The sequence below is a fragment of the Calliphora vicina genome, chromosome 3 (assembly GCF_958450345.1).
Source record: "Calliphora vicina chromosome 3, idCalVici1.1, whole genome shotgun sequence".
NCBI classification, from domain to species: Eukaryota; Metazoa; Arthropoda; class Insecta; order Diptera; family Calliphoridae; genus Calliphora; species Calliphora vicina.
In genome coordinates this window covers 93,390,670-93,417,304 of record NC_088782.1, presented here as the reverse complement: position 1 = coordinate 93,417,304, position 26,635 = coordinate 93,390,670, and the positions used below count along the sequence as shown (strand labels likewise).

The following is a 26,635-nucleotide window of genomic DNA, read 5'->3' as shown; positions in this document are numbered from 1 at the left end:
TCTATTGACAAATAAGAAACTTGTTACCATTTCCATGTTCATGCAGTTTTATAAGGGGGCCAAATAAATAAAACTCAATTTCCCAAAAATTTGAAATGTGCAAAAAAGTAGCTTTTGTTCTGCGGCTATCATATGAGGAGCCGCAGAACAAAAGCTACTTTTTTGCACATCGATCGATATACTAAAAATTAAAAGTCGTATGAACTCCGAAATAAAAATAATTGTATTTTTATACAATTTTATTTAATGTTTTTTTTATTGTATATGCTTTTCAGCATCAATGCATAAAATATTATTTAGTATAAAGACTTAAAAATAATACATAAGAATAAAAAAAAACTAAACTGAATTGATTTGATTGGGTTAAATATGTATGTATTAATGATCATCTGGAGATTAGGTTTATTATGATGTATTAACTAACGACTATGAGATTTAAATAACAAGCCAATAATTTGCCAATTAATAATATGTATTGTAATGTATGTAGATAATCTAAGCAACAAGATGAAAAGAAAAAATAAATAATAATAAACGGGTGTTTAAAGCAAATTTATAACAAGCTCTTTAATATGTATATCATTCGTATTTAAGAAGGCAATTTGTGTATGGATTAAATATGACATTTTAGCAATATAAAATAAAATACAATGTATGTATATTAATAATTATTCAGTTAACATAGTTGAATATTTATATGTTTTAAAAACTTACAAACAAAAATAATAGATATGCATGTAAAAGGGAAAAACTATTTCCTTAACTAAAGAAATGTTCTAGGATTTCTCTTGAGGTTAGATCGACGTTTTTCTTTTCTTTTTTATGATTTTATTTATATCGTTCTCCTCAAGTTCATTGGACAAGTAATATTTTTTGAATTTCGCGTGAATAAGCAAGGAAATCATAATTGGCACTCAAGATATATTTGTATATTGGAGTAATTGGAAAATAATATTATGTTTGTATATATAAACGATGGGAGATTATTTTGTTATTTATTCAATTCAATTAATTGTCTTTCAAAAATAAATACTAATTTCAATATTTAATACATTTTCTTAGTTTTCTTTCGTTTAACTGAGCAGCACTAATTGTGTTTAAGGACATTATCTTTGTAATATTCCTGATTTTTTTGTTTAAAGGCAGGAACTTTAACAAACTTTTCTTTAATTTTAAATTTTCATATCTATAACAATTTCAAAAATATTTTATAAATTCTGTATTTGAGCAGAATATAATCTACAATACACCAAATTTATAATTTTTATATTGTAAAAGTAACGGTTTTTTTTCTTTTTGTTCTTTAATAAATGCGACATACAAAAAATACAGTCGAAATTAATAATTAGCCAAAGTTAGTAGGATTAATAATTGATTGACCGATTGAGTATCAGTTTTGCGTTATAATAATTACGAAATTAGTAATAATGTAAATGGACAAAAACTGAGTTTTTCACTTAGTACACTTGTTTAGTACATACTTAAAGTTATAATGTGGGGAGGGGGAGTGGGTTTGGTTTTTATAGACATACTAACATATTTGAGAACGTAAATAAGTGTATGAGATAAAAAGAGAGCAACGTAATGTAGTTTCTTATAGGAAAAGAAATGTTAAAATAATAATTTATTTTATTTATCAGTTTTTATAAAACTCGAAGGTCTTGGAAGTCCACTACGTTTTATATTTGAAGGCGGCCTAAGGCCAGACGGTTTTGGAATACCTGTAGAACCGATTGTGATTTTTGTAAGAGCCGCTGTAGCATTTGTTTTCGTCGTATTGCTACTGTTAGAGGTTCCAGATGATTTAACAACCGTAGTTTTGTTAAGACTTTGAGCGCTACCTCTTGACGATGCTGACGACATACTCTAAAAATACAAATTAATAATTAGAAAATACATAATAATTAATTTAAAATAAAAAAAGTACTGCATACATCTGTAGGAGAGTGTCTACCCGCATCACAATCTGCATCTGATGTTGCCGGTTGGACTCCTTTGGCTGTAACAGTGAGACTATAGTAACCCGAAGACGGCCTTACCAAACCAGCACGTTTTGCTGCTAGCCCACCTTGTATTGCTGCTCCAGGAACTCGTATGCCAGATACAAGTTTCGGAACTTTAAATACTGATTCGTCAGATTTCTAAAATCATAAATAATTTTAGGTGTTTATTGTAATGTAAAAAAATAAAATATTATAAATATTAACCTGTTGCATGATTGGCGTTTGATTGCTGCTGGGATTTAACAAACATGAATTTCGATTTGGATTTGTTTTAGCCTTAACGAAATATACACAAAATCATGAGTATCAACAAATTATGTTAGAAAAATACATATTTTTGATATTTACCAATTTTACAAAATTACATAAGAAAAATACATATTTTTGATATTTACCAATTTTTCGGTTGAAATTCCAGTAGCACTTGGTTTCTTAAGACCAAAACTTTTAGTTGTTGTTAAGCCTCCCCCGGTGGTGTTGTTTGAAGCTGAGGCATATGTGTGATGACTTGATAAGTTATGAAACGATTTTGATTTGATACCCATGGGGCTTTTAAGTTCACCAGATTGTTTTTCAGTAGGTCCACCAATTTGAGTGCGATTCAATGAGACATTGGCCGCACTTGATCCCTTTGAGAGACCAACATTCAATGCAGATGTTGTTGCATTTAGATTTGTTTGTCGTGGAATAGATTTCTCCAGTTCGTCAGCCGATGTCGCTTTGCTAACTGCGGAAAACTTTGTCAGTCCGCTTAGATAACGTGGTCGAGATAACGAACGTGGCTTAGAGGATGCTACATCCGGTGCTACGCATGCGGTAGTAGGAGCGGGTGCAACCTCTGGCAAGTTTCGAATATTAGGTTGTTGTTTATCTTTTGGTTTCTTGTAAGTTAAGAAGTTAGGATTTATTTTCGATGTTGTTTTATTCGTATTATTCATCTCCACTTCTGATTTATTATTATTGAAAACAGGGGAAGCTGTCTGATCACGTCTGGAAAACCTTTGATTCGACTGTTCGGAATCTTCTGCACTTTCAACGTTTACTTCAATAGCATAGTCATCAATACAAGGCACATTTAATTCCGATCCCGAAAGACCATCCCCACAGCCCGAGTCGCCATTGCGATTTTTATTTATTTTAATAGTTTTAAATCGATCACGATCCCGTTCTCGTTTCTCTGCTAGTCTATATTGGCCAGTTGATAACGATTCTTTAACGTTATCAGATATTTGGTTAGACACATTAGATAGTTCTTCTGCCGTTGACTCAGTCTTTTCTTGCACCATTTCCAGTGGATTTTGGCCACTTAAGTGTTCAGTCTCATTTGTTATATTCGGCCGAATGTCACCTATAACATCGCCTTCCTTGTGTACGGTAAACGATGATCCCAATGATACTTTAGTACCATGCATTGAGCTTGATGATAATGTGGACATATTAAAGTCATCATACAAACGACTTCGCCGACTCAAGAGGCGCTCACCACCAGTACTTGCATTGCTTACTGAAGACAGACTAAGACCATTTGAAATTTTGGAATCCGAAATACTACTCGTCGTAACAGAATCTTTAAGGGGACTCCTCACCACATCAGAAGACGTTTCACTTAAAGCATGCGGGGATTCCACTAAATGCTCTTTTGACTTCTTAAATTCATCTTTGTCTTGTGTTGCAATATCCATGGTCATATTAAGGTAATCTTTCGAAGAGTGATCTTCTTCCCCCAATATGTCGGCAGATACTCTCATCATATCACGCATATCTTTAGCTTCACGCGATATTTCTCTGTGCTGCGATTTTTCTCTATTTGGGCCATAATTAAAACGCCTCTTAATTGAGTCCAATGACTTTTTCATTTTCAGTTGCTCAGCGTTCAGCTCCACTCTACTAAATTCATCTAACATGTGATCAAACTCTTCTTCGTTGTTATTCGATGCCAGTAGATTAGCTTCTGCTTGGGCTAAATCCATTACGTTCTTCATTTCAAGCGAAGCTGGGCTCGGCTGTTCCAAACGTTTGAAAGTCTTATCGAATGTAGGATTTTCAATGTTTTCGATCATTTCAACAGTGGTCATTAAAGGTAATTTACCTGAAAATGTGTTCGTATTGATGATGTTGTTAGTCTTGTTTAATCTATGTTGATCATTTTCAAAAGTATCATTGAGAACTCTTGTGGCATTATGTGGAGCATTGGTTGGTGTTCCTACAATTGGCGATATATTAACATCACAAACCATTTTCAGCGTTGGTGTATAATGATGTTTATTGTAACGTACACTTGATGCATGGGGAGTAGACTCGTAATACTTCATTGCTGCAGTGTTCTTTTCTACACCCTCAGGTGTTTCACAGCGCGTATCTGGAGTAATATTCTGACAGTCGAATGTTGAGTTTCCGGCTTTAATGTTTGCTGTGCCACTATCACCACCTCCACCACCTGTTGATAAGCATATGGTTTCATCTAAAACTGAAGCAGGCTTGGATGTATTCTCATTTGATGAATTTTGTATTTCTCCAAAGTTTTGAGTCACACTAAGAGATTGTTCCGAATTGTGTGTTTCTCCAAAGTTTTGAGTCACACTAGCTTGTTCCGAAGGTATGCTAGCGTACATACTGTTCTCAACCAAATTATAGGTGATATCACCAATCATTTCGTCTGACAGAACCATGGTTCGCTGAAGAGCACTCGGAATTTGGCTACCACTGCTATTATTCCCTATCGTTTTTGATCCATGGCATGTGGCCAATTCTAATTGCACGCCACCATTGAATGTTCGATCCATGTTGCTGTTAATGATTTCTACTGTGCGATTAATAGCCTCGACGCTTTCTGTTGAGTTGTCCATTGTACTACAACCCGAAGCCGTTTTACTAAGCGTCAGTGAAATGTCATCGATTTGCCCAATATGTGAGTCTTTTATTAAAGTTCCATCACTCGACATAGTCAGTGATTCAAGAGCCTTTCGATCTCTAATCATGTCACTTAGGCTATAACCTTCACTTGTTACTTTACCAGTTAGATTAAAATTAGTAAATCCAACCGCATCTGGACCACCAAAATCCATGCAGTTGGTAGATTGTAAAAAATTTATATTCGAAAAATCTGCGGAAGTTATTAGGGAATTGTTCATACGATCCATTGATGCGTCCATGGAAGCAAATGGTGGCGGTGATGTGTCTTGTAAGAATGATTTATGCATATTTGTGACCAAACCACCAATTTCAAGATTAAGCATTGGATTATCAGGTTGTGTATTAATCATATTTTGCTGGTGTTGATTATTTGGCTGATATTGCGGAGCATTCGTAGAATTTGTCTATGGAGAAGAAAATGTTAAAATTACTACATTTAGAGCTATAAAGAATAAAGTAATTCTGTTTTTACTAGTTTTGTAATTTTAAATCACACAAATCATATTATAACAAATTTAAAAAAATATGTTTTATTTAACAATTAATAACCATACTATACAAACGGCTAAATAGTAAAAAAAAAATATGTTTACTATTTAATATTGCGAATTTGTTAAGACTGATGTTAAGAAGATACATTAGCTCATATCTTTGAACGTGACTCATATATTTCCAATGTATGTGTGTATGAATTGTCATTTGCGTCACTAACCAGTCAACATATATAAGCAGATGCGGGAAAAACTTGCATCACAAATTTTAAATTAAATAAGAAACATTTTGTTAGCTTAGTGAGAAAACTTGCTAAGTTCCTTTTTAGACATTTTATAGTAGATACAGAAATCGTTTATTATATGATCTGGTATAACATGGTTATTTTTCATTCGACATGCTAGGTATAAAAACTGTTGGGAAGATAATAATTCTCTTTGGAAGATAAGATTTATTTCAAATTTATTAAGTCCCGGTCCACACTGTGAAACATTTGCTGCAAAACATTTGAGTTTGTTGATAAAAGGGGAAAGAGCAATGAAAAAGGGAACTTTGTTTCATGTACATGAAGTTTTTGTTGAGTATGTCATCCACATTTATTCGTTCGTATTCGTACTGTACAGAAATGTCAAAAACTGAAAAGCAAAAACTTCACTGTGTGGACACGAATGCAGTTTCAAAAGAGAATTTAAAAATGTTTTGCAGCATGTTTCACAGTGTGGACCGGGACTAAAATCTCATCAAATAATCATATAAATAACACCAATGTATTAAAATATATAAACCTATAAATATTATTTATTTGTATAATATAAATATTATTCAAAGCGAAAATCATTTCAAAGAACTTTCTACTAATACCCATATTGTTCTTAATAAAATTAATGCTTATCTATATATGTATATGAAAATGAAATGGTCATATATATAATGACATGACGTGAGAACGGCTGGAGCGATATGGCTGATTTTTTACTCGATTCGAAATTTTCAGGAGATGGTTTGTAAAGAAAAAAAATCCTGGTAAAACTCGGAAATTTTAAGATTTTAATATATTGCCTCCTTTCACTTCTTATTTTTCTTAATAAGAGAGATTTTTTGGAGAAACTTGAAGAACCAGCAACATCCATTTCACTTCTAATTTTTTTTAAGTATGAGTACTAAATTTTACTGCGAAATGAGAAGTGAAACGAATCTTCTCATTTTTCTTAATAAGAGAATTTTTTGGAGAAACCTGAAGAGCTAACACTACTTTTCACTACTCAAAAAAATATGCGAGAAAAAATACGATTTTTGTGAAATGTTTGCTATAGGAAAACTACCATAACTTCTAGGGTATTCAATCGATTAACCGTTAATCGGTTAACCGATTAATTTTTGCGGGTTAACTGTTCGAATAATTTAAAATTGACGATTTTCAAATAACGAATAAACCGATTAATTTGTGTCGATTAACCAATTAACCGAAATGTCAATTTTTTTGCACTTTATGCAGAATTATTTTGTAAAATTTAATTTTTTAACTCGTGAACATTCCCTTCTAGCAATAGTTTTTTGAAGTATAGTACGAAAACTGAAACTAAGGAATTTGGAAATGACATTTTTTCTAGAATATTCTATATTGAACTTTGTGATAATGAGTTGAAGGACGATATGGTAATAGACGAAACTAAAGACATTACTGAAACGAGTCTTTAATCAGAACTTAAGGAAACTATTAAAGTATTAGAAATCTAAAAAATATGATTAGAAAAAACTAAAAAAGAACTGAGAAATTGGACAGTGAGATAGTTTTTTCAAGTCCAGTTTAATTAAAACAAAAAAAATCGTTTAAAATTGAAGGATTTAAATTACATTCTTTTTTTAAAAGATTATTTCAGAAGATCTCCCTAAAATCGAAAAAAGAAGTCACATGTGTATATATTTATTTATTGTTTTGTAGAATTATTATGTTTTGTTTGTTTTTAATGCTTTTGTTCATTTTATTACCAAAATGCTTATATAAGTATACAAAATTCGTGTTTTTGTTTTCAATTTAAAATTAAAATAGAAATTATTCGGTTAATCGAATAATTTAATATTAACCGATTAAAACTAAACCCCGATTAATTATTTGCTCGATTAACCGATTAATCCAGAAACCCGATTAATTGAATACCCTAATAACTACAGATAACATTGAAATACCATTTTGGAATTTTTACAAAACTATATCGTTGTTGTCGACTTTCCTAAAAAAATATACTTTTACAGGATATACAATGACAATAGCACATTTCCTTTTAAGAGGATCTTATGTCCGAAAATATTTATTCATAAAGAGAAAATTAAATCTTTTCAGACGACAGTTATTCCATCCGGAACACGGCCCCTTTTTTACTAAAACGGAAATGTCCAATTTTAGAGGGCTGTCATAGATAGACAAGTATACATAATTTATTATGTATTCTTTAGAAAATAATATTTTAACAGTTTTTGTATTATATGTATTTGTTTAAAACAACAGGTTTGCACTGTCACTATTATTTAGATCGCAGTTGTACTACACATACATACATGTGAATGTATGTTTTTGTATGGATCCATCGATGTATATTCTTTAAAGCATTAAATTCGTCACATAAACAAACAATAGTGCTCTCATGTTCGCTGATTTATTGAATTCAAGGTCGAAAAGTTTTTAACGGTCAATTAGTTTGAGGAAATTAAATAATGTTAAAAACTATTTGGGTGTTTATAAAAAATTATATTATACTAGCTGACCCGGTGCGCTTCGCCACCCCAATTAGAAGAATGAAATAGTACTATTAAGTCTCCATTTGTGAATCTAATTGTAAATGTCTAATTTCATATTTCTGGGTCTATTATTATAGAAAATGCAAAAGAAAGTTACTACTAAAGTCACCTTTTGTGAATTCAAATTCATTCAGAATCATGTGTGCCTAATTTTAAATTTTTAGGTTTATTATAAAATATTCAAAAAGTACCATTGCAATAAACAAATAGTAACATTGATTATCACTTTTGAATTCGCATTCACTAAACCATAACCCGTCAAGTTTGAATTTTAAATTTGTATATCATTTCCTATATTATCAACTAATTTTGTTTCTATAGTACTCAATATTTAATAAATTATCACAAAACCGAAACCGATCGGTTTTTAATTTTTTAAAACCGAAACCGTGGTTTTGAAATTCTTCGTTTTTTTGGAACTCCTAGGTCCATTATTATAGGAAATTCAAAAAGTACCATTAGAATATAGAAAAAGTACCAAAAAGCACCCACTTGTAGTTTTCCATTCACTCGGTTCCATATAAGCTTTATTTCATGTTTCTAGGTTCATTGGTGAAGAAATTATAAAAAGTACCAATCGAATAAAGAAAAAGTACCAAAAAGTCTCCCCTTAGAATTCTCACTTACTTAGGACCATATATGCTTAATTTCATGTTTCTAAGTTCATTGTTATAGAAAATTCAAAAAAAGTACCATTAGAATAAACAAAAAGTACCTAAAAGTCTCCTCCTAGAATTCTCACTCACTTAGGACCATATATGCTTAACTTCATATTTCTATGTCCATTATTACAGAAAATTCAAAAAGTACCATTAGAATATAGAAAAAGTACCTAAAAACAGTCACTTGTAGATTCCCACTCACTCCGGTCCATATATGCTTAATTTCATGTTTTTAGGTTCATTGGTGAAGAAATTATAAAAAGTACCATTCGAATAAAGAAAAAGTACCAAAAACTCTCCCCCTAGAATTCTCACTCACTTAGGACCATATATGCTTAATTTCATGTCTCTAAGTCCATTGTTATAGAAAATTAAAAAAAGTACCATTAGAATATAGAAAAAAGTACCAAAAAGTCCACACTTGTGGTCTCCCACTCACTCGGTTCCATATAAGCTCTATTTCATGTTGCTAGGTTCACTGGTGAAGAAATTACAAAAAGTACCAATCGAATAAAGAAAAAGTACCAAAAAATCTCCCCCTAGAATTCTCACTCACTTAGGACCATATATGCTTAATTTCATGTTTCTAAGTTCATTGTTATAGAAAATTCAAAAAAGTACCATTAGAATAAAGAAAAAGTACCAAAAAGTCTCCCCCCTAGAATTCTCACTCACCTAGGACCATATATGCTTAATTTCATGTTTCTAAGTCCATAGTTATAGAAAATTCAAAAAAGTACCATTAGAATATATAAAAAGTACCAAAAAACCCACACTTGTGGTTTCCCACTCACTCGGTTTATATATAAGCTTTATTTCATGTTTCTAGGTTCATTGGTGAAGAAATAACAAAAAGTACCATTCCAATAAAGAAAAAGTACCAAAAAGTCTCCCCTAGAATTCTCACTCACTTAGGACCATATATGCTTAATTTCATGTTTCTAAGTCCATTGTTATAGAAATTTCAAAAAAGTACCATTAGAAGAACAAAAAAGTACCTATAGTTCAGTTCACACATTTTGGTACCTAAATATTATCCCCTATTCCTAACACTAACTTCACTCAGATACATATCAGCTAACTTTAATGTTGATAACTGAAATAATTTAAAATATTAAAAAGGTACCTTAGGAGAAAAGTACCAATTTCCCTTTTCCTCCTTGAACACCCCTCAAGTTTGAAATTTAAAAATATTTCATTTTGCAAAAGTTGTTTATGTTACAGACATGTCTCAATCGATTAAAATCTGTGTTAATGTGCCCAATAATAAATATGTTTTAAAAAAGTACCAAACTGTTTACCCGGATTTGGCCAAAAATACAGCATGGCATTCGAGTTCCAAATAACAACCTGTTAGTTGATTTTTGTATGAATCCAGGAACCAATGTTAAAAAAATTATCAAAATCGGCTTAATAATTTGCAATAAAATGTATTTTCCCGATTAATCCCCTTTTTGGTACCTTTTTTATCCCCATTGCGGTGGTAAAATATTATTAAAATAATGTTCTGTATCGTGGTGGCAGCTCATAATAAAATATTCGATTGTCTATGTCAAATTATAGAAAAACATATTTTATGAAAAAGTACTAAAAATAAAAACACTTTTTATCCCTTAAGAGTTCGAATTTCCAAAAAGTACCAAACTTATATTTTTTATTTTTTGATAAGTAAAGAATACGATTTAAAATTTGTTTCTATGTTTATTGGTTTAAAAGATACATAGGGTGCAAAAAAAGTACCAAAATACAGTTTTTACCCGTTTTCTCCCCTAAAGGGTTCGAATTTCGAAAAAGTACGAAACACCTGTCAGCTTATTTTTTAAATAGAGTAACATGCAATTTTAAGTTTTTTTGTATCTTTATTAGTTTTGAAGATATAAGGTTACCGAATTTACCCGTTTTTACCCTTTTTTACCCCCTAAACGTTCGAATTTCCAAAAATCCCTTCTTATCGGATCGTTTTGAGGAGGGAGGAACCCACAGTTAAAATTTCATGATTCTAGCTTCAGCCGTTTGGGCTGTGCGATGATGAATCAGTCAGTCAGTCAGTCAGTCAGTAACGTTACTCTTTTATATATATAGAAAACTAACAACTCTGAAATTTTAAATACAAACACCTGGCAAGGTTCAATAAGTGAATATTTTACATTTAGGGTATTCACACGGTCTACTATTTGGTCATAATGTCCTAATATATTATGATAGTTTAATCAAATTTTTGTTGTGTTTCAAACAAAAAAGTTCTAAACTAATAAGACTATTTGAACTATGCTTATTGTTTTGTCATAAAATAATACTTTTTTTGTTTAAAACACAACAACAACTATTATAATCAGAGACTGAAAATAACTGGTTCAATTTCATTTCAATGGTAAATTCTCATTCGCAGCCATTTAAAAATAATGTTTTCTGATATATCACTGAGTGATTTATTCGAGAAAATTTTATGATTGAGGTTGAGAGAAACAGAAAAGAAACAAACACAAATAATCTGGATGAGTGATTTATAATTTATTTTTTTCGTAAAGGTCAGCTTGTGACTTTTATTTGCGAACATGAAAAATAAATCGCAAAAATGAATGTGATGCAAATCAACGCTTTAATATATAAAATTTATGAAACGATTAATAACAATTTAAAAAAAATTCTCATTTCTGTTACTCAGACTTCATTATTTCATACTTATCATATTCTTTCCATAATTTGTTAAAAATTACTAACAATAAGTTATTGTGTGTAAATAAAAGAGAAAGTAACAGTTATTAAGAACAAGAACAAATGAATTGGTTATCTCTCATCAAACCATTAAAAAACAACAAAAACGAATAAAGGTCATACCAAACCATTTAAATAAAAATCATTTTATAACTCAAGGCATATTTAACCAGGTGGCAGCGTAACGCCAGCTGACTATTTTTTGCTCTACTCTTGTTTTGCCTTGTGAAATGTCAAAAGCTTGTTTACAAAAATTTTTAAATTTGTTATAAGATTAAAAAGATTATTTTATATTTAAATAAGTGAGTATTTGTCACCGCTTTATGTGTATAAAATATTTAAAAGTGTTAAAAAAAACTATTTCATTTATAAAAGTGCGTTTTTGTGAATTTTTTTTTTGACACTTTGCACGGTTTTACACAAACAAAAATGATTATTGTTCTTGTATTGTTGTAATTGTTGTAGTTACGCTGCCACCTTGTTAATACATCTTGTTATAACTGTTATTTTCAGTGATTTATTTTTATCACAAAAATATAAATCACAATTTGGGTTTTTTGGTATATGGACGAGTTATTTTCGATCTCTGATTATAATATATTAGAACATTATTGCAATATGACTAATAGCAGACCGTGTGAATACCCCAATTGTATTTCAAATTGATGTACTGCCTACTGTGTGGTCCCAAATTTTCAAATCCCGAATTCCGGAATTTAGGAAAATATAATAACTAGTGTCCAAATCGACAAATTAAAAAACCCGGTTTCCGGTTTAACCGAAAAAATGTGTTTTTGAATAAACCGGTAAATTTTTACTCAATATGCAAAAATTCTACTTAAATTTATTTTTATAGACATTTATGTTAAAGAAAAAACAATTACATGTTTCATAAGAAAAATAAATAAATTTTATCATACAATTTTACATTTTTTTATTAATGAAATAAATAATAGCAATAAATAAACTTGTTGGCTTTAATTCCATGTGTTATTTCATCCCTATCATAAAAAACATTACGTTGGTGTCTAATTTACATAATGTGTTTACATTTACCTTTAAACACTAATATTAAAATTGAATCCTTATTGTTTTGCCATCCTATTTCAACTTTGTAGACGCTAATAAGAAATGTGTTAAGAATTGTGTACTAAATTCTCGGAAATTTTACATTTTTGAATTCATAAGACTCTATATCTTTATGCAATTATTTTATATGTTTCACGAAATTATGTCAAATGCTACAATTTCTATAGAATAAATATATTTTTTTAAAAATGGTATCAAAGATTTTTAAAAATATGTTTAAATGAACTTTAGAAAATATATTTCATTAACCATCATATAAAAACCGATTTGTCAAAAAACCGAAAATTTACAGAAATTTCGGTTTTGGATACTCTAATAATAACATTGGAAAATAGAGATTTTATAATAGAAACAACCAAGGCGCATTGAAAACACCTTGGGAACAACTTCAAACTTTTTTTTTACTTAAGTCGAAAATAAATAAAAAAAAAATAAAAAAATCTGGTTCATAGAATTTTGGTACTAAAATCAAAACATATTTGTTGAATAGACTGAAACTTGCGATTAATTAATATGTATGTCCAATGTTCATTAACATAAAATTTAAATTAAATATTTGGGGTATTCAAACGGTCTGCTATTAAGTCCTAATATATTATTTTAGTTTAAACAAATTGAAACACAATATGATCAATAGCAGACCGTTTGAATACCCCAATTGTTATAGAAAAACCTAAGAATATCATACAAAAACAGGTCTCGCTGTTTGATTTTTAGAGGATATTTTTTGTGTACAGTTTTTTTATAGATTCTAAAATGATTCTAGTTCTAAAGTGAAATAGTTCTTTCCGTTATCGGATTATTAGAAAAAAAAATTTCAAAAATTCATCAAAAAATATCAATCAAATGTTAAAATAATCTTTTGTCCAGTTTTAACGATCGCCTACTTCGTCAAAGAAATAATTAACTATTACAGAAAAATCTAATTTATGTTGAAAGTAAGCAACCCACTCAAAGTTCCTGAACTTAGGTCTAGAAAAACTTTTTAAGCTAATATATAGTGGAAGGTTTATAGAAAAGGATACCGTGGAAAAAATAAAAAAAAAAGTTCCTGAACTTAGGCCTAGAAAAACTTTTTAAGCAAATATATAGTGGAAGGTTTATAGAAAAGGATACCGTGGAAAAAATAAAAAAAAATAGTTTGGCTAATATGTGTGGTCATTAATTTGCGATAGTGAGATAGATTTTGTTTTTTGACTGTAAATGTTTCTTGAAGGAGAATACTTAGTCTATGGTATTATTGTTGGAGTAATCCTTAATCATTTTATTCGATATATGAGCTGTTGGTTTTGTTGATTTTATTTGAATATATTGTCATCATATGTATGACTGCTTCTTTTACTTTTATACGTCCCTTAAATATGATCACTAGGGTGGGTCAATTTGTTCGGGCCCAAAAAACGTGGTAAAGCGTATAGCAAATTCGTAATCTACGGAAAATTCTATGAACTTTTTCAGAAGAAACCATGGTTCTAAAATCAAAATCGAGCTTCCGGTTTTTTACGAGAAGATTTGGAGCTCAAGACCTCTTTTTCTAGGAGACCTCGGGTATGTTCAATTTTAAAAATAATAATATTTCTTCGTTTGTGTTCCGATTTCAAAAAAATTACATATATATAGAATCTTCTCGTCGAGTACTACATATAACATCTCGTAGCTATATATTCTTTATACATCTTCTTAGAAATTTTTTTAGATAACTTAAAAATAATAAAAGCACCTTTTTCCCAAAAAAATAACGAAAAATCGCCTTTTTTAATTTTTTGAAATTTAAGCATAACTTTGGACTCAGTCATTATTTTTTCTTTATGTTATACATATATACATTTCTTGTTAGTCCTATAAATTAAAAATAGAGAAAATCGGAAAATATTTGAAACCGCGGTCATCAAAAAACTGGAGTGGGGTGGGTAAAAATGTTAAAAATGTATTATTCAAATGTCAATATCTCTTACGCTATAAGAGATAATTGATAGCTACGAGATGTTATATGTAGTACTCGACGAGAAGATTCTATATATATGTATTTTTTTGAAATCGGAACACAAACGAAGAAACATTATTACTTTTAAAATTGAACATACCCGAGGTCTCCTAGCAAAAGAGGTCTGAGCTCCAAATCTTCTCGTAAAAAACAGGAAGCTCGATTTTGATTTTAGAACCATGGTTTCTTCTGGAAAAGTTCTTAGAATTTCCCGTAGATTATGAATTTGCTATACGCTTAGTAGTCAAAAAAATTGACCCACCCTAATGATCACGGGATGCATTTATTAGTTTTGTAGCTGTTGTTGATCTTAACGAATTTGATAGTTGTTTCTGTGACCTGCATTGTAATAACATTTATATTTAAACAAAAAAAACACCTTTTATTTTTCTTTTTCCATTTTTACTCTTTTTCTTGCTGATCTAAGATTTAAATTATATTATGTACAATTTTATTGTCCTATATGTTTTTATATTATATATGTGTGTTTATATGTATACACATATATAGTAATTAATAAAATTTTGTATTTTCTTTTTACTAAAATCTGTTCCGATTTAATGTTAAGAATTCATTGTTATGTATATTAATTGTTTGTTAAAAATTTGTTCATTTACATTGGAGAACTATTATTTCTAAGACTATTTTATATTTTATTGTTTTAATTTAAACATAAGAAAAAAATAATATTTATTGTTGTTTATATATTTTTAAGTAGAAATTTGTGACCGATTATCGCCTATAATAGGCTAGGTTGTGATGAAATAAATAAATAAAATCTAAATTCCTCAACTAAAAATAAAAAAAAAGAATTAAAATCCATCGATACAAAGGAAATTAAGATATTAATCTTAAAATTACGGAATAATATCAAAAGGAAAAACAATATGAGGCCAATTTTTTGTTATTTTAGCTTATTTTCGTATATAATAAATAAATAAAAATTTACAATATCCAATGTTTACTTATTTTTTTATGTTTTTCCATATTTTTTGCCATCATTGGCTCTAGACTGGTTATTTAAATTTTTTGAAGCAGCTTAAATTTATTTGTTAAAGAAATAAAATCTAAGAATTCTCCAGTTTAAAATTTTTTGTTTTTAAATTTAAATTCACTTGCGACAAGAATATCATAAGCTCACCATAAGCAGAATAAGCTCTTTTAGACCATCTAAATAATTCTATTATTTTGGGTGTGAGGAAGAATTGTAGCCACGATCGTCAAAATTAAAATGGAAGTTATTACCTTAATTTATTTGGCAAAAACCAGTTAAAAAAATTTGTAAACTTTTTTAAGGGTTCTCACAAAGAATGTAATTTTTTGAGATAGTTGTGCTCTTTTTCATTGGATTGTATCATCCAATAATGTTTTAGCACTGAACGACTTGAATGTATCAAACCTTTTCGTTTTAAAATAAAAACACGAATTTTTTGAGATAGTTGTGATTTTTTTATTGGATTGTAAGAAGACATCCTCCGATTAAGTATGGAATAAAATAAATTACAATAAATTTATGTGCAGTCTTACTGAGACGCTTAGCTGCAAAATACTGAGTAAAAACTTTGATCACATTTGAGATGTAATTTTTCTCACATATTTATTAAAGATAAGAATCGATTTTCGATCAACCATTTTCATTTTGATAACCGATTTTTGGATACAAGATCTGTATTTTTTAGGATTCATTAGCCAATGTTCCCATATATGCTATAATTTCACATTAAAGACTTATTTAGCAAGAAAATAATAATCATAATAAAATATGAAAACAAATTTAAGGAAAAGAAAACAATACAACCGTTTTTTTAACATTTAAATGCATTAGGCCTTCCCAAAGATATAGTTATTTAAAGTTACATACTTTTGTGTTTTTAGGGTTCAAAAAGTGAAAACCCGAAATAAAATCGCGAGTTTTTGTAATTTTGGGAAACTGAAATCAGCATATGGCTCAATATGGTGAATATTGACATTTTTGGGCGATCTATCCTGGAATTGACGTAATATTTAAGTAAAATTATGAATGTATATAGTTTATGTATTCCATAATTCAAAAATAATTTCGTTTAAATCGCATTGATTAATTAATCGTATTATTCGCTATTTAAAAATCATAAAAATTAAAATTAATCATAATCGGTTGAATACCCTAATACATAATACTTAAACAATGCATTCGATTATAAATAGTATGTACATATGTACTACTAAAATAAGAAAGTTGTTATTAAATTAAAAATAATTTTATTTGCGACCACAATGCAATGATATATAATTTACATAAATACTTACGAATTGTAGTTCAAGATTTTGAGCAGATTTCCGTTTGGGTCGCGTGAATGTTCTGGAATCATATTTATAAGCTGCACGAATATTTAAAACGTCATTTTAACCAACAATATCCATATTTAAGATTGCATGCAGAGCAGTTGCAAATTAATTTGAATGAATGCGTGGGAAATATAAAAGAGAAACATTTTTTAAGATAGTTAGAGGAGGTATACGACTGACTATACAATTCAAAAACATTAAAACAAAAATAATAAAAACTTTGGCATGAAAGTACCTAAAGTTGTACAACAAATGTTAAGAGAAATGTAAAAAGTAAAAAGATGGTGTTTACTTTTTCGATAGTCAAACAATTTTACAAAATGAGGGCAATAAACGTTAAAAATTTAACTATAGACTTGATAACAAAATATGCAAATTTGTCTTTTTTAAATACCAGTCAATTTGAGTTTATATGTATGTAGGAATGCAATTTTTTTTGTTACACATCTAAACTTGTTTAACTTCCTAAAGTTGTTTATAGTCACTATTAATACGTAAAGTAATGGTCAAACCATGGGCTTAGAAATTTGTACATACATATGAATGTACCAGAGAATAACGTTTGTACTATGTGCATACGTTTGGTAATTACAAGTCAAGTGTTATTTATGTCATATTTTTTTGAAGACTTTATAACATTTATGGATAAAACGAGTTACCGGTTGGTTGGTTGATTGTTTGTGAAAGACCGTTGCTGCAGTAACCCATTTTAAGACATTGTACATACTTTTAAATAATGTATGGGTAATACTCATACTCAAGTAACAAAAAAATCTAAAGTTTTTATTTTCATTGTGGGACGATTAGGTTTACCTTGTTCTTGTTGCTGTGGCTGATGGGAGGTGTTATTCGAAGGCGGTATACCATTATTACTTTTCCATTGTTGCAATATATTCGATATATCGTCGTGTGTTTTGTCTTCAAGAAATCTAAAACATCGATTAATCTTTCAATTGGTATAATTGCTCTGCAATTTATTTTCATTTATAACTTACATAAAGGAATCATCTTTAAGTGCCTCATCGACATCTACAATATCCATGATGACTAAAATAGTTTGTTCAGCAACCAACAATAGTTATTCGTTCGTTTTTTTCTTTTTTTATTTTATGTTTGTTGGTCGGTCGGGTACAAAAAGCAAGGGAATTCAAATCTCAAGTAAAACAACAAATAACACGTATTTTTTACTTGAGTCTTGTTTGATTGGCCCTTTTATATTATTTCAATATGCTAGTCGCATACACAATTATATTTATCTACTCGTACTATTATGTTTTTATTTATTGCCACAAATATTTATTATTTTATTTCAAATATAAAATAAATGATGACAAAAATTAAAAGAAAAGGGTAAAAATTATAAAAGAGGCACCACACGACGTAATTTTTTGCTAATTTCTCTTTATTTTTTGTTTTGTTTCCTTTTGACTCTTCAACTTTGTTTTTTTGCTTTCTTTTCTTTGTACGAAGCACTAGTAATGTTTTATTTTTATAACACTAAAATATTTTACATTTTATTAAATTATTTGTAGAGCTATTTACACAATATTTGCAATATTTCAATCTAATACTTTTGCACCAACTTGTTTTGAAATATTCACATTATTAATGAAAATACAATTAATAAAGCTATGCTTGCTTCTTTCATCCCAGCCCTCGAAAAAAATATAAATTCTCCACAGTGATGATAATTCAGCGATTTGAAGTAATTCTAGCGATTTCTATTACATATATGAGAACTAAAAATTGTGATTTTTACAGCTGAAATAGTTTTTGTGTATATATGTATAGTGTTGGTAAAAATAATAGGAACAATCACTTCTTTTTAAGATTTCCAAAAATAAGTTTATTGAAATTTAAATATTTAAAATATAATAATATAAGTTTATTTCAGGGTGATAACAGCTAAAACCGTTACCGCTATGCTCATTACTGATCGAACAAGCAATGGGACAGATAGAAATGAAAAACACAACTTTTCAGGAGAGCCAAAAAATGTTTCTTTCGCATATTACTTGAGTTATTAAAATTCCGTATTCTACAATATTATTTTAAAGCAACTACTGAATCTCACATATAATTGGTTTTTAAAATTTTGGATTATTGGAGAATTTATTTTTCTTCACAAAATATTCAATATTTATGATAGAGGATTTTACATTTTAATAAAATTAAATTATTTTGATTACATTTATGCAATCTGTCAGTTTTTAACGTGATTAATGTAAGATAACGGCTAATAATACAACATAAGATACAAAAATAATAATAAACAATATTAAACAAAAATTTATAGATTTTTTTTGCTTTTTTAATTGTTTTTGGAGTTTGATTGGTGTAAATTATCGTAAAATAATAGATGACACTTTAAAAGTAGATCCTTTTTTAAGCAAACTCCAACTTTAACCATTGATTTTGATGCCATGGACATTATATTTTCCAAAAACAAAAAGGTAAAATATTTTCATGGTAATTCAATTCAGAATCGGCATTCACTATTTTGATTAATGATTGAAAAATATAAAATTCATCTTCAGCATGCCAAAATTAGTAAGAAAACAAGAATTGTAAAAAGAAATTAAGAGGGAAGAACAGACTATTATCGCTTACTATTCGTTATATCGGAAGTAAAATTCGTTATTTATTCGTTATATAAGGTGCATAGTCACCAATATGAGAATAAACCTAAACCTATTGCTTCATTATGACAAAATGGATGGTGCTTTTTCTCAGACAACTATCTTCTATCTTTAAAAATTAAAATATTTCAGTACGAAAGGACTTAATATTTGATAAATTATTATTTTTATATTGAATATAATTAATGTAATTACTATTTTGGCAGATTAGTGCAATAAATTTAGAATTTATTTATGTGATTTTTATTACAAATGTACTTGTTTTTTATAGAAAATTTATTATTTATTATTGGAAGATTATTATTAATTATTTTTGTATTAGTAAGAGTAGCTTTTTTAACTCTTTTTCTCAGACAACAACTAGGTTTAGGTTTATGTTTCCAGGCAGCCACGAAATGAAGAAAAAGAAGAGCAGCTCACGTGGGTCCAAGCAGTGGTCCCTTTGTGTTACCTGAAAGTAGAAGAAAACAAAAGAAAGAGGGACAGAAATAAGTGAAAAGAGAGAAGGAGAAGATTAAAAAAAGTTAAGAAGGAGATGTCCAAAGAAAGAGAGAGAGGGAGGAGATAAAAAAGTTACGTGCCAATGAGTCGGCGGTTATTAGGTTCTCTAATAGATCTCCGTGTCAGGTCTTTTTTTTAACCAATTACTACTTCCTATAAAGGCATTAATACCCTCAAGCGTCATATTCGAGAGCTCAGAAAGACTATTTAGGGAACGATATCCCAGAAACCTTAGGCGTAAATCTCCTAATGCCGGACAGTGAAAAAGAAGATGAAAAATAGTCTCACCCTCCTCCTCGTTCTGACAACTTCTGCAGAAGTCGTGGTATGTCAGACCAAGTCTCCTAGCGTGGTTACCAAAGGTACAGTGTCCAGTTATGACCGCCACTACACCACTCAATTGTGAGTGTGTAAAGCCAAGAAGATGTGTTGTTCGTCCCCGATTCAGTCGGGGCCATATCATCCTGGTTATAGTGCATGTGGGTTCACAACCTCCAGATCATCAGCAACACAGTTGCCAGTAGTATCCCCGTGTCCCCGTACCCACTTGATTACGACTGTTGAATGTCTCGCCATCCTGTTTATGGATGCCCGGCATTCCTGGACCAAATTAAATGTTGTGTATACACCCGTTAGAGATTTTATAGCGGCCTGACTGTCAGTATATATACGAATATCCCTGTCTGATATCTTGTTATAACTAAGCCAGTTAGCCGCCCTTTTTATGGCTGATATGTCAGCCTGAATAATGCTACATTCATTTGGAAGTCTAAAAGATAACCTAGACAACAACTATAAATTTATAAATATTAGAATTGTCGCAATCTAAATTTATGATAAATAAACCAAACGACAACACTGTTTTTAGTTGTGTGTATGGAATACAGAAGATGGTTCTGTATTGCTGCACTTAAATATAAATTATATGTTAGAAATGACAATAGATGGCGCATAACGACAGAAATATGTTATGTCTGTTGTAACATGTACACAGTATTACCACATGTCAAGTTTTCCCTTTTTTTGCAAGGTTCTTGAGATGAAAAAAGTTTTATTTTTTTAAAAAAAAGTTTTTTGGAAAATTGTAAATTTATGATATTCATTTACTAAATGGGGTGATCGATTTGAAATTATTTAAAGTGTCTACAGCACTAAATTCACATAAATTATCTCAGTCTGATTACATATACAGTATTGGCTATAACTAAAGCACCCCTCAATGGATTTTTTCAAATCATAATTTTTTTTGATAAAAACGGCTTTTTTGGGATGTATTTGTATATATTTTATTAACTAATATTGTTAATGTTCATTTAATATTCATTTAAGATAATTTTATTAAAAATTAATTTAAAATGATAAATCATATAAAAACTCAAAACGCAACGGACAAAACAAAAGCACCCTCTTATAAGATGTTTAAAAATTTGACTCGGTACTGCACATTTGCAATGTGAGTTATCGGGAATCACAATGAATGGACTTAAAAATTCCAAAAGATAAAAATGAAGGAAGACGTAGTTTGCAAAATTTAAGTTTTATACAGTTTATTGTGAAAAAAAACAATGACAAGGAACAAGTACTCCAGTGAATTTAAAATTAAAGTTATTGAAGACTGAAAGACGGATTTATCACTACATGAATTGAGTGAAAAATATTTAATTAACAGATCAGTTATTTCCAGGCTCGTTTCAAAATTTTTTAAGACTGGTCGCATATCACCGGTGCATTCTGGAGGTCGTTCGTGAAAAAACACGATATTATGATTCCTTGATCAAAAGAGCAATACAAAAAGATCCTACAGCATCAGCTATTCAAGTACGAACAAGTCTAAGATTATGCGTTAGCGAAAGAACAATCCGTAGAAGAGTAGTAGAAGCCCGATTATTCAGCTGACGACCAGCTAAAAAAACATTTCTATCAGCTAAGAACAATAAAGCTAGACTTAAATTTGCCAAAGCCCACATCGACTGGATTGTCCAAAAATGAAAGACAGTACTGTTCCCTGACTAATCCAAATACAACTTAAAAAGTTCCGCTGGAATAAGGCGTGTACGCAACCAAAAGGAGAAAGACTGAATCCTAAGTATTGGGAAGGAACAATTAAACATGGAGGTGGCAATGTAATGGTCTGGAGTTGCTTTTCTGGTCATGCAATATGATTCAAGTTCTTCATTGGCCTGGTCAATCTCCCGATCTCAATCCTATTGAGAACTTGTGGCACATTGTTAATATGAAAATAAATCGTGAAAATTGCTGAAATAAGGATCGAAAATTTTCACGATTTATTTCATGCCATTAAAATAGCCTGGGAAGGAATATCGAAAAACGCCATATGAAATACCATATGAAAAAAAATCATTGAGGGAGTGCTTTAGTTGTGGCCAATACTGAATGTACGAATTGGGTTTTGTAATTTCTGTATGTACAGTAATTTTGACTTACCTGCACAATCAACTTTGCACGATATTTTGTGCAGGTAAGTTAAAAATGCAGTTAACTTCAATGCACTTACCTGCTCATTGATGCTGGTAAGTGCATTTACAGTATACTGCCCAAAAAAGCAGCTAACGGCAAATAATTTACACGAAGCTTTGTGATTTTTCCGTCTAAAAATAACGTCAAATTGATATTTTAGCTACTTTTAAAATTATTAAGAAGTGTACATCATATTTTTTCATTAAAAATCGTATTTTTCTTATTTGTTTTGATTTAATTTTGTATTAGGCAGCTAAATTAAATTTTTTTCATGAAAACCAGTTATAGCTTCCAAAAGTATTATGCACTTATCTTAAATGTGCAGGTATGAACAATGCACTAAAATTAACGAATTTATATGGAGTTTGGTAAATAAATATACAAAACACAAGTTTTGTGCACTTATATGTAAAATGCTCTTAAGTGAAAGGCAGGTAAGTCAAAACTACTGTACTTAAAAATTTTTTTTTTAGGAAATAAAACGTTTTCTTCAAAAAATACATGGCAACACTACATGTACACCAGTGCCGCCACTTCCTATGTAATAATAAAGAGTATTCCGGATATATCTTCAGAAATTTAGATCTGTGGTAAAAGACGGAGAACTATTCAGTATGACTTCTACCACAAAGTATACTTCTACAGCATTCTAATAAACTAGAATATTTGATATTGTTACGTTTTAACCTTTTTAACTATTCTATCCCTATAACTATTCAGTATGACTTCTACCACAAAGTATACTTCTACAGCATTCTAATAAACTAGAATATTTGATATTGTTACGTTTTAACCTTTTTAAAACGCTGGTTTATTTCCTTTAAATAAACCGGATACTTTTGATTGCAAATAAAAGCCGTTTAGTAGTTTAAAAATTGTAACAACTCTTTATTTATTTAAAATGTACAACAACCACAGAATTAAATAGTCACTCAATGTTTTTTCATACATGTATTTATAACGTGCACGTTTATAAATTCGCAGAAATACAGACACACTTTATAATGTACACGAATTCACTTGAAAAATACAGCATACTTTAAGGCACTCAGTTGATGTTTATTCGAATAGCGTCTCTGATAAACTGACTGCCATCTGCACTCCAGATACATACGCCATCTGTGGTGTACTTTCTACAATGTTCTTTACCCTATGTCTCCACGTAGCAATATTTATTGCTGCAATTGTCAAATTTGATTGCCTCAATGTGAAAAAAAGTGAAAAAAATCATGCAATACAAAATATAAGCAAAATACACTAAAGTTTTTCATAGAACTTCTCGCGTTGAAAATTTTGTATTTGTGACGAACGTTTTCTCCACCTAAAGCAATCAGCAATCACTCTGCTGTTGTTCTGCCGACGTTATTGCTTGAGCTTAGCAATAAATATTGCTACGTGGAGACATGGGCTTAACTGAATATTCGAATTCGAATATACGGTCGCAGCAAACAGCGTTGCCATACTTACAATCAATGGTCAAGTAAGTAAGTAAGTAAACACTTTATTGAGACTTTTTTTTTTTTTTAATATGAGATACAAACGACCGTATAACAAAATATAATCTTAGAACTATTATTGTCTTATTCTAATACACTATGTGTGAGGCAAAAGCAACTTGCTTAAAAAAATGAATAAGTAAAAGCGAACAGCTCAATATATGAAAAAAAATGCTTGCTCCCGGCATTAGGTGTGACGAACAGAGCGATAGTCTGTAAATCAATGGTCAACTGAAAGCTTTTATTCAATGTTAATAATGCCCACAGATATGTTACAGTTTGCTATTACACCACTGCCATTTGAAAGCATTATGCTACTTTTAAATCAGCCGTTAAAATCGTTATATTTATCTTCGACACAAAATGGTATGTAGTAGGGTATTCAATTAATCGGGTTTCTGGTTTAATCGGTTAATCGAGCAAATAATTTATTCGGTTAATAATCGGTTAATTTAAAATTATTCGATTAACCGATTAATTTCTATTTTAATTTTAAATTGTAAATACAACCCTGAATTTTGTGTACAAAAACATAAAAAACAAACAAAACATAACAGTCCAACCAAAAAATAATAGCAAATATGGTATTTGAAATCCTTTTTGTATACAAATGTGATTTTTTTAGGATTTTAGTGAGATCTACTGATATAATCTTTTAAAAAAGAATATAATTTAAATGTTTTATCTTAAATCGTTTAATTTTTTCTTTAGATTTAAAAAAACTTGACATGGAAAAAACTCTCGCTGATTGTAGATGATGGAGAAATTAAAGCATGATAAAGAATATACAATATCTCAGTCCTTCGTTTAGTTTTTTCTAAGCATATAAAAGCCTTCGTTATACCATTGGAGTTCTTTTTGGATTGTTTTAGATTTTGAATACTTTTAATAGTTTCATTATTCTGATAAAGACTCGTTGCAAAAAAAGTTTCGTCTATACATGTAAATACAAATTTTCAAATACATCTTATATATAAAGAGGCCGCACGTTTTTTTGTGGTACAATTTTAAGTATGTTATTGTCCACCAATATTGATGAAACATATATGGTTTAAAAGATTATTTTCTCTAGATGTGCACAATATAAATTTTTTTTAAAAAATATTTCCATAAAAGTGTTAAAAAGCGTTCTAAATTTGCTTGAAAAACAACAACATGTTTATGCACATCTAAATACACGTGTATTTGTACACAAACGTGAAAAAATATTTTTGCGTATACTCAAAGTAACTGTATAATTTCGTTATTAGTGGTCGAATTTTGACCACCAGGCGATCCTAGTGTAAATTAAATATGTCAGTTGTTATACTCACTAAACATGTATTTCTTGGATGTTCGAAAAAATATGTAATTTTAATTTGTGGTAGAAAAATAGAGGGAAATAAATCTATAACTTATAGTTCGATTTGAATGAAATTTGACATGCGCAAAGATAAAGTGTTGTCGAGTTATGAATTTGGACCTCATGTGTCCACCAGGGCCAGTAGGACACCTCGGGTATGTTAAATCTTTAAAACAATCATATTTCTTCGTTTCCGATTTCAAAATTACATATTACAGGCGGGTTACTCTCTATTGCGATGCGAAAGCAATTTCGATGCGAAAGGTAAATGCGTTTAGAATACAATTGTGTACTCTGTATCGTCTACGCAAACGCTTTCGCAAAAAGAAGCAATACTGACACCAAAATAAACAATAGCGAAGAATGACAAAATAAAATGTCAAAACTTGTAAATAAACTAATTTTTTGTGCGATTCGAAAACGCAATAAAGAGTACCAATTGTACCATTTTTCTTTCGCATCGCAATAGAGAGTAACCCCCCAGCTTAAGGTTCAATGAGTCGTGCCATACCATATCGCCATAGCCGTAAACATAGCCATAACATAAGCTTTTTTACAATACTCGATTTGTGGTGCCATAACCATAAACAGCAGTTTTTGATGTTTTCATTTGTTTATTTTGAATTATGAAATGAAACAAATGAAAAATATAAATTAAAACTCACCAAACAACTATGAAAAATAAAAGTCAAATGATAAAAATACAAAAAATACGTTAATTTGTCAATCAGCTGTTTATGGTTATGGCAGAAAACCAAAATTCAGTTGATATCTACGGTTATGGCTATGGCGTTATGGTATGTCACCAATAATCATATACAGTGTTGCCCATAAGCTTGGTTCGAACAGCTGTTTTATACAGGGTTTCGATATTCAGCTCTAGCAACATATTTCTTACATTTGACTATGCAATAAATATGAAATTATCTCATTTCATCACAATCAGCTAATATAAATATTCATACTGTTCGTTCGTATTACTATTAAAATTGCAATGCTAGTCTGCAATTTTTAGTAGCAAACACAATCCATTGCATATCCACCAAAATATATGTTCGTGCTTTAGTAGCACACACAGTTTTTATTTCGTGCTAATATTGCACTCCATTCGTTTTATTTTGTTGTGCTGGCAAACTTTTCTAGCAAAAATACACACTTCTGTAGTTGTGCTATAGCACAATTGACATTTCTGCAATT

General features: G+C 29.8%; 1 protein-coding gene across 1 annotated transcript; it reads right to left on the bottom strand.

The window, feature by feature from the left end:
* Positions 1-205: 205 nt before the first annotated feature.
* ssp2 (short spindle 2) lies at positions 206-18,677 on the bottom strand. Its single transcript, XM_065506129.1, has 7 exons — positions 17,978-18,677; positions 17,796-17,911; positions 16,944-17,014; positions 2,399-5,320; positions 2,208-2,279; positions 1,935-2,141; positions 206-1,866 (listed from the first exon to the last, which is right to left on the bottom strand). The coding sequence occupies exons 1-7, from the start codon at positions 18,022-18,024 to the stop codon at positions 1,630-1,632; spliced, it is 3,672 nt and encodes a 1,223-aa protein (XP_065362201.1). The 5' UTR covers positions 18,025-18,677; the 3' UTR covers positions 206-1,629.
* Between the last annotated feature and the right edge of the window lie 7,958 nt (positions 18,678-26,635).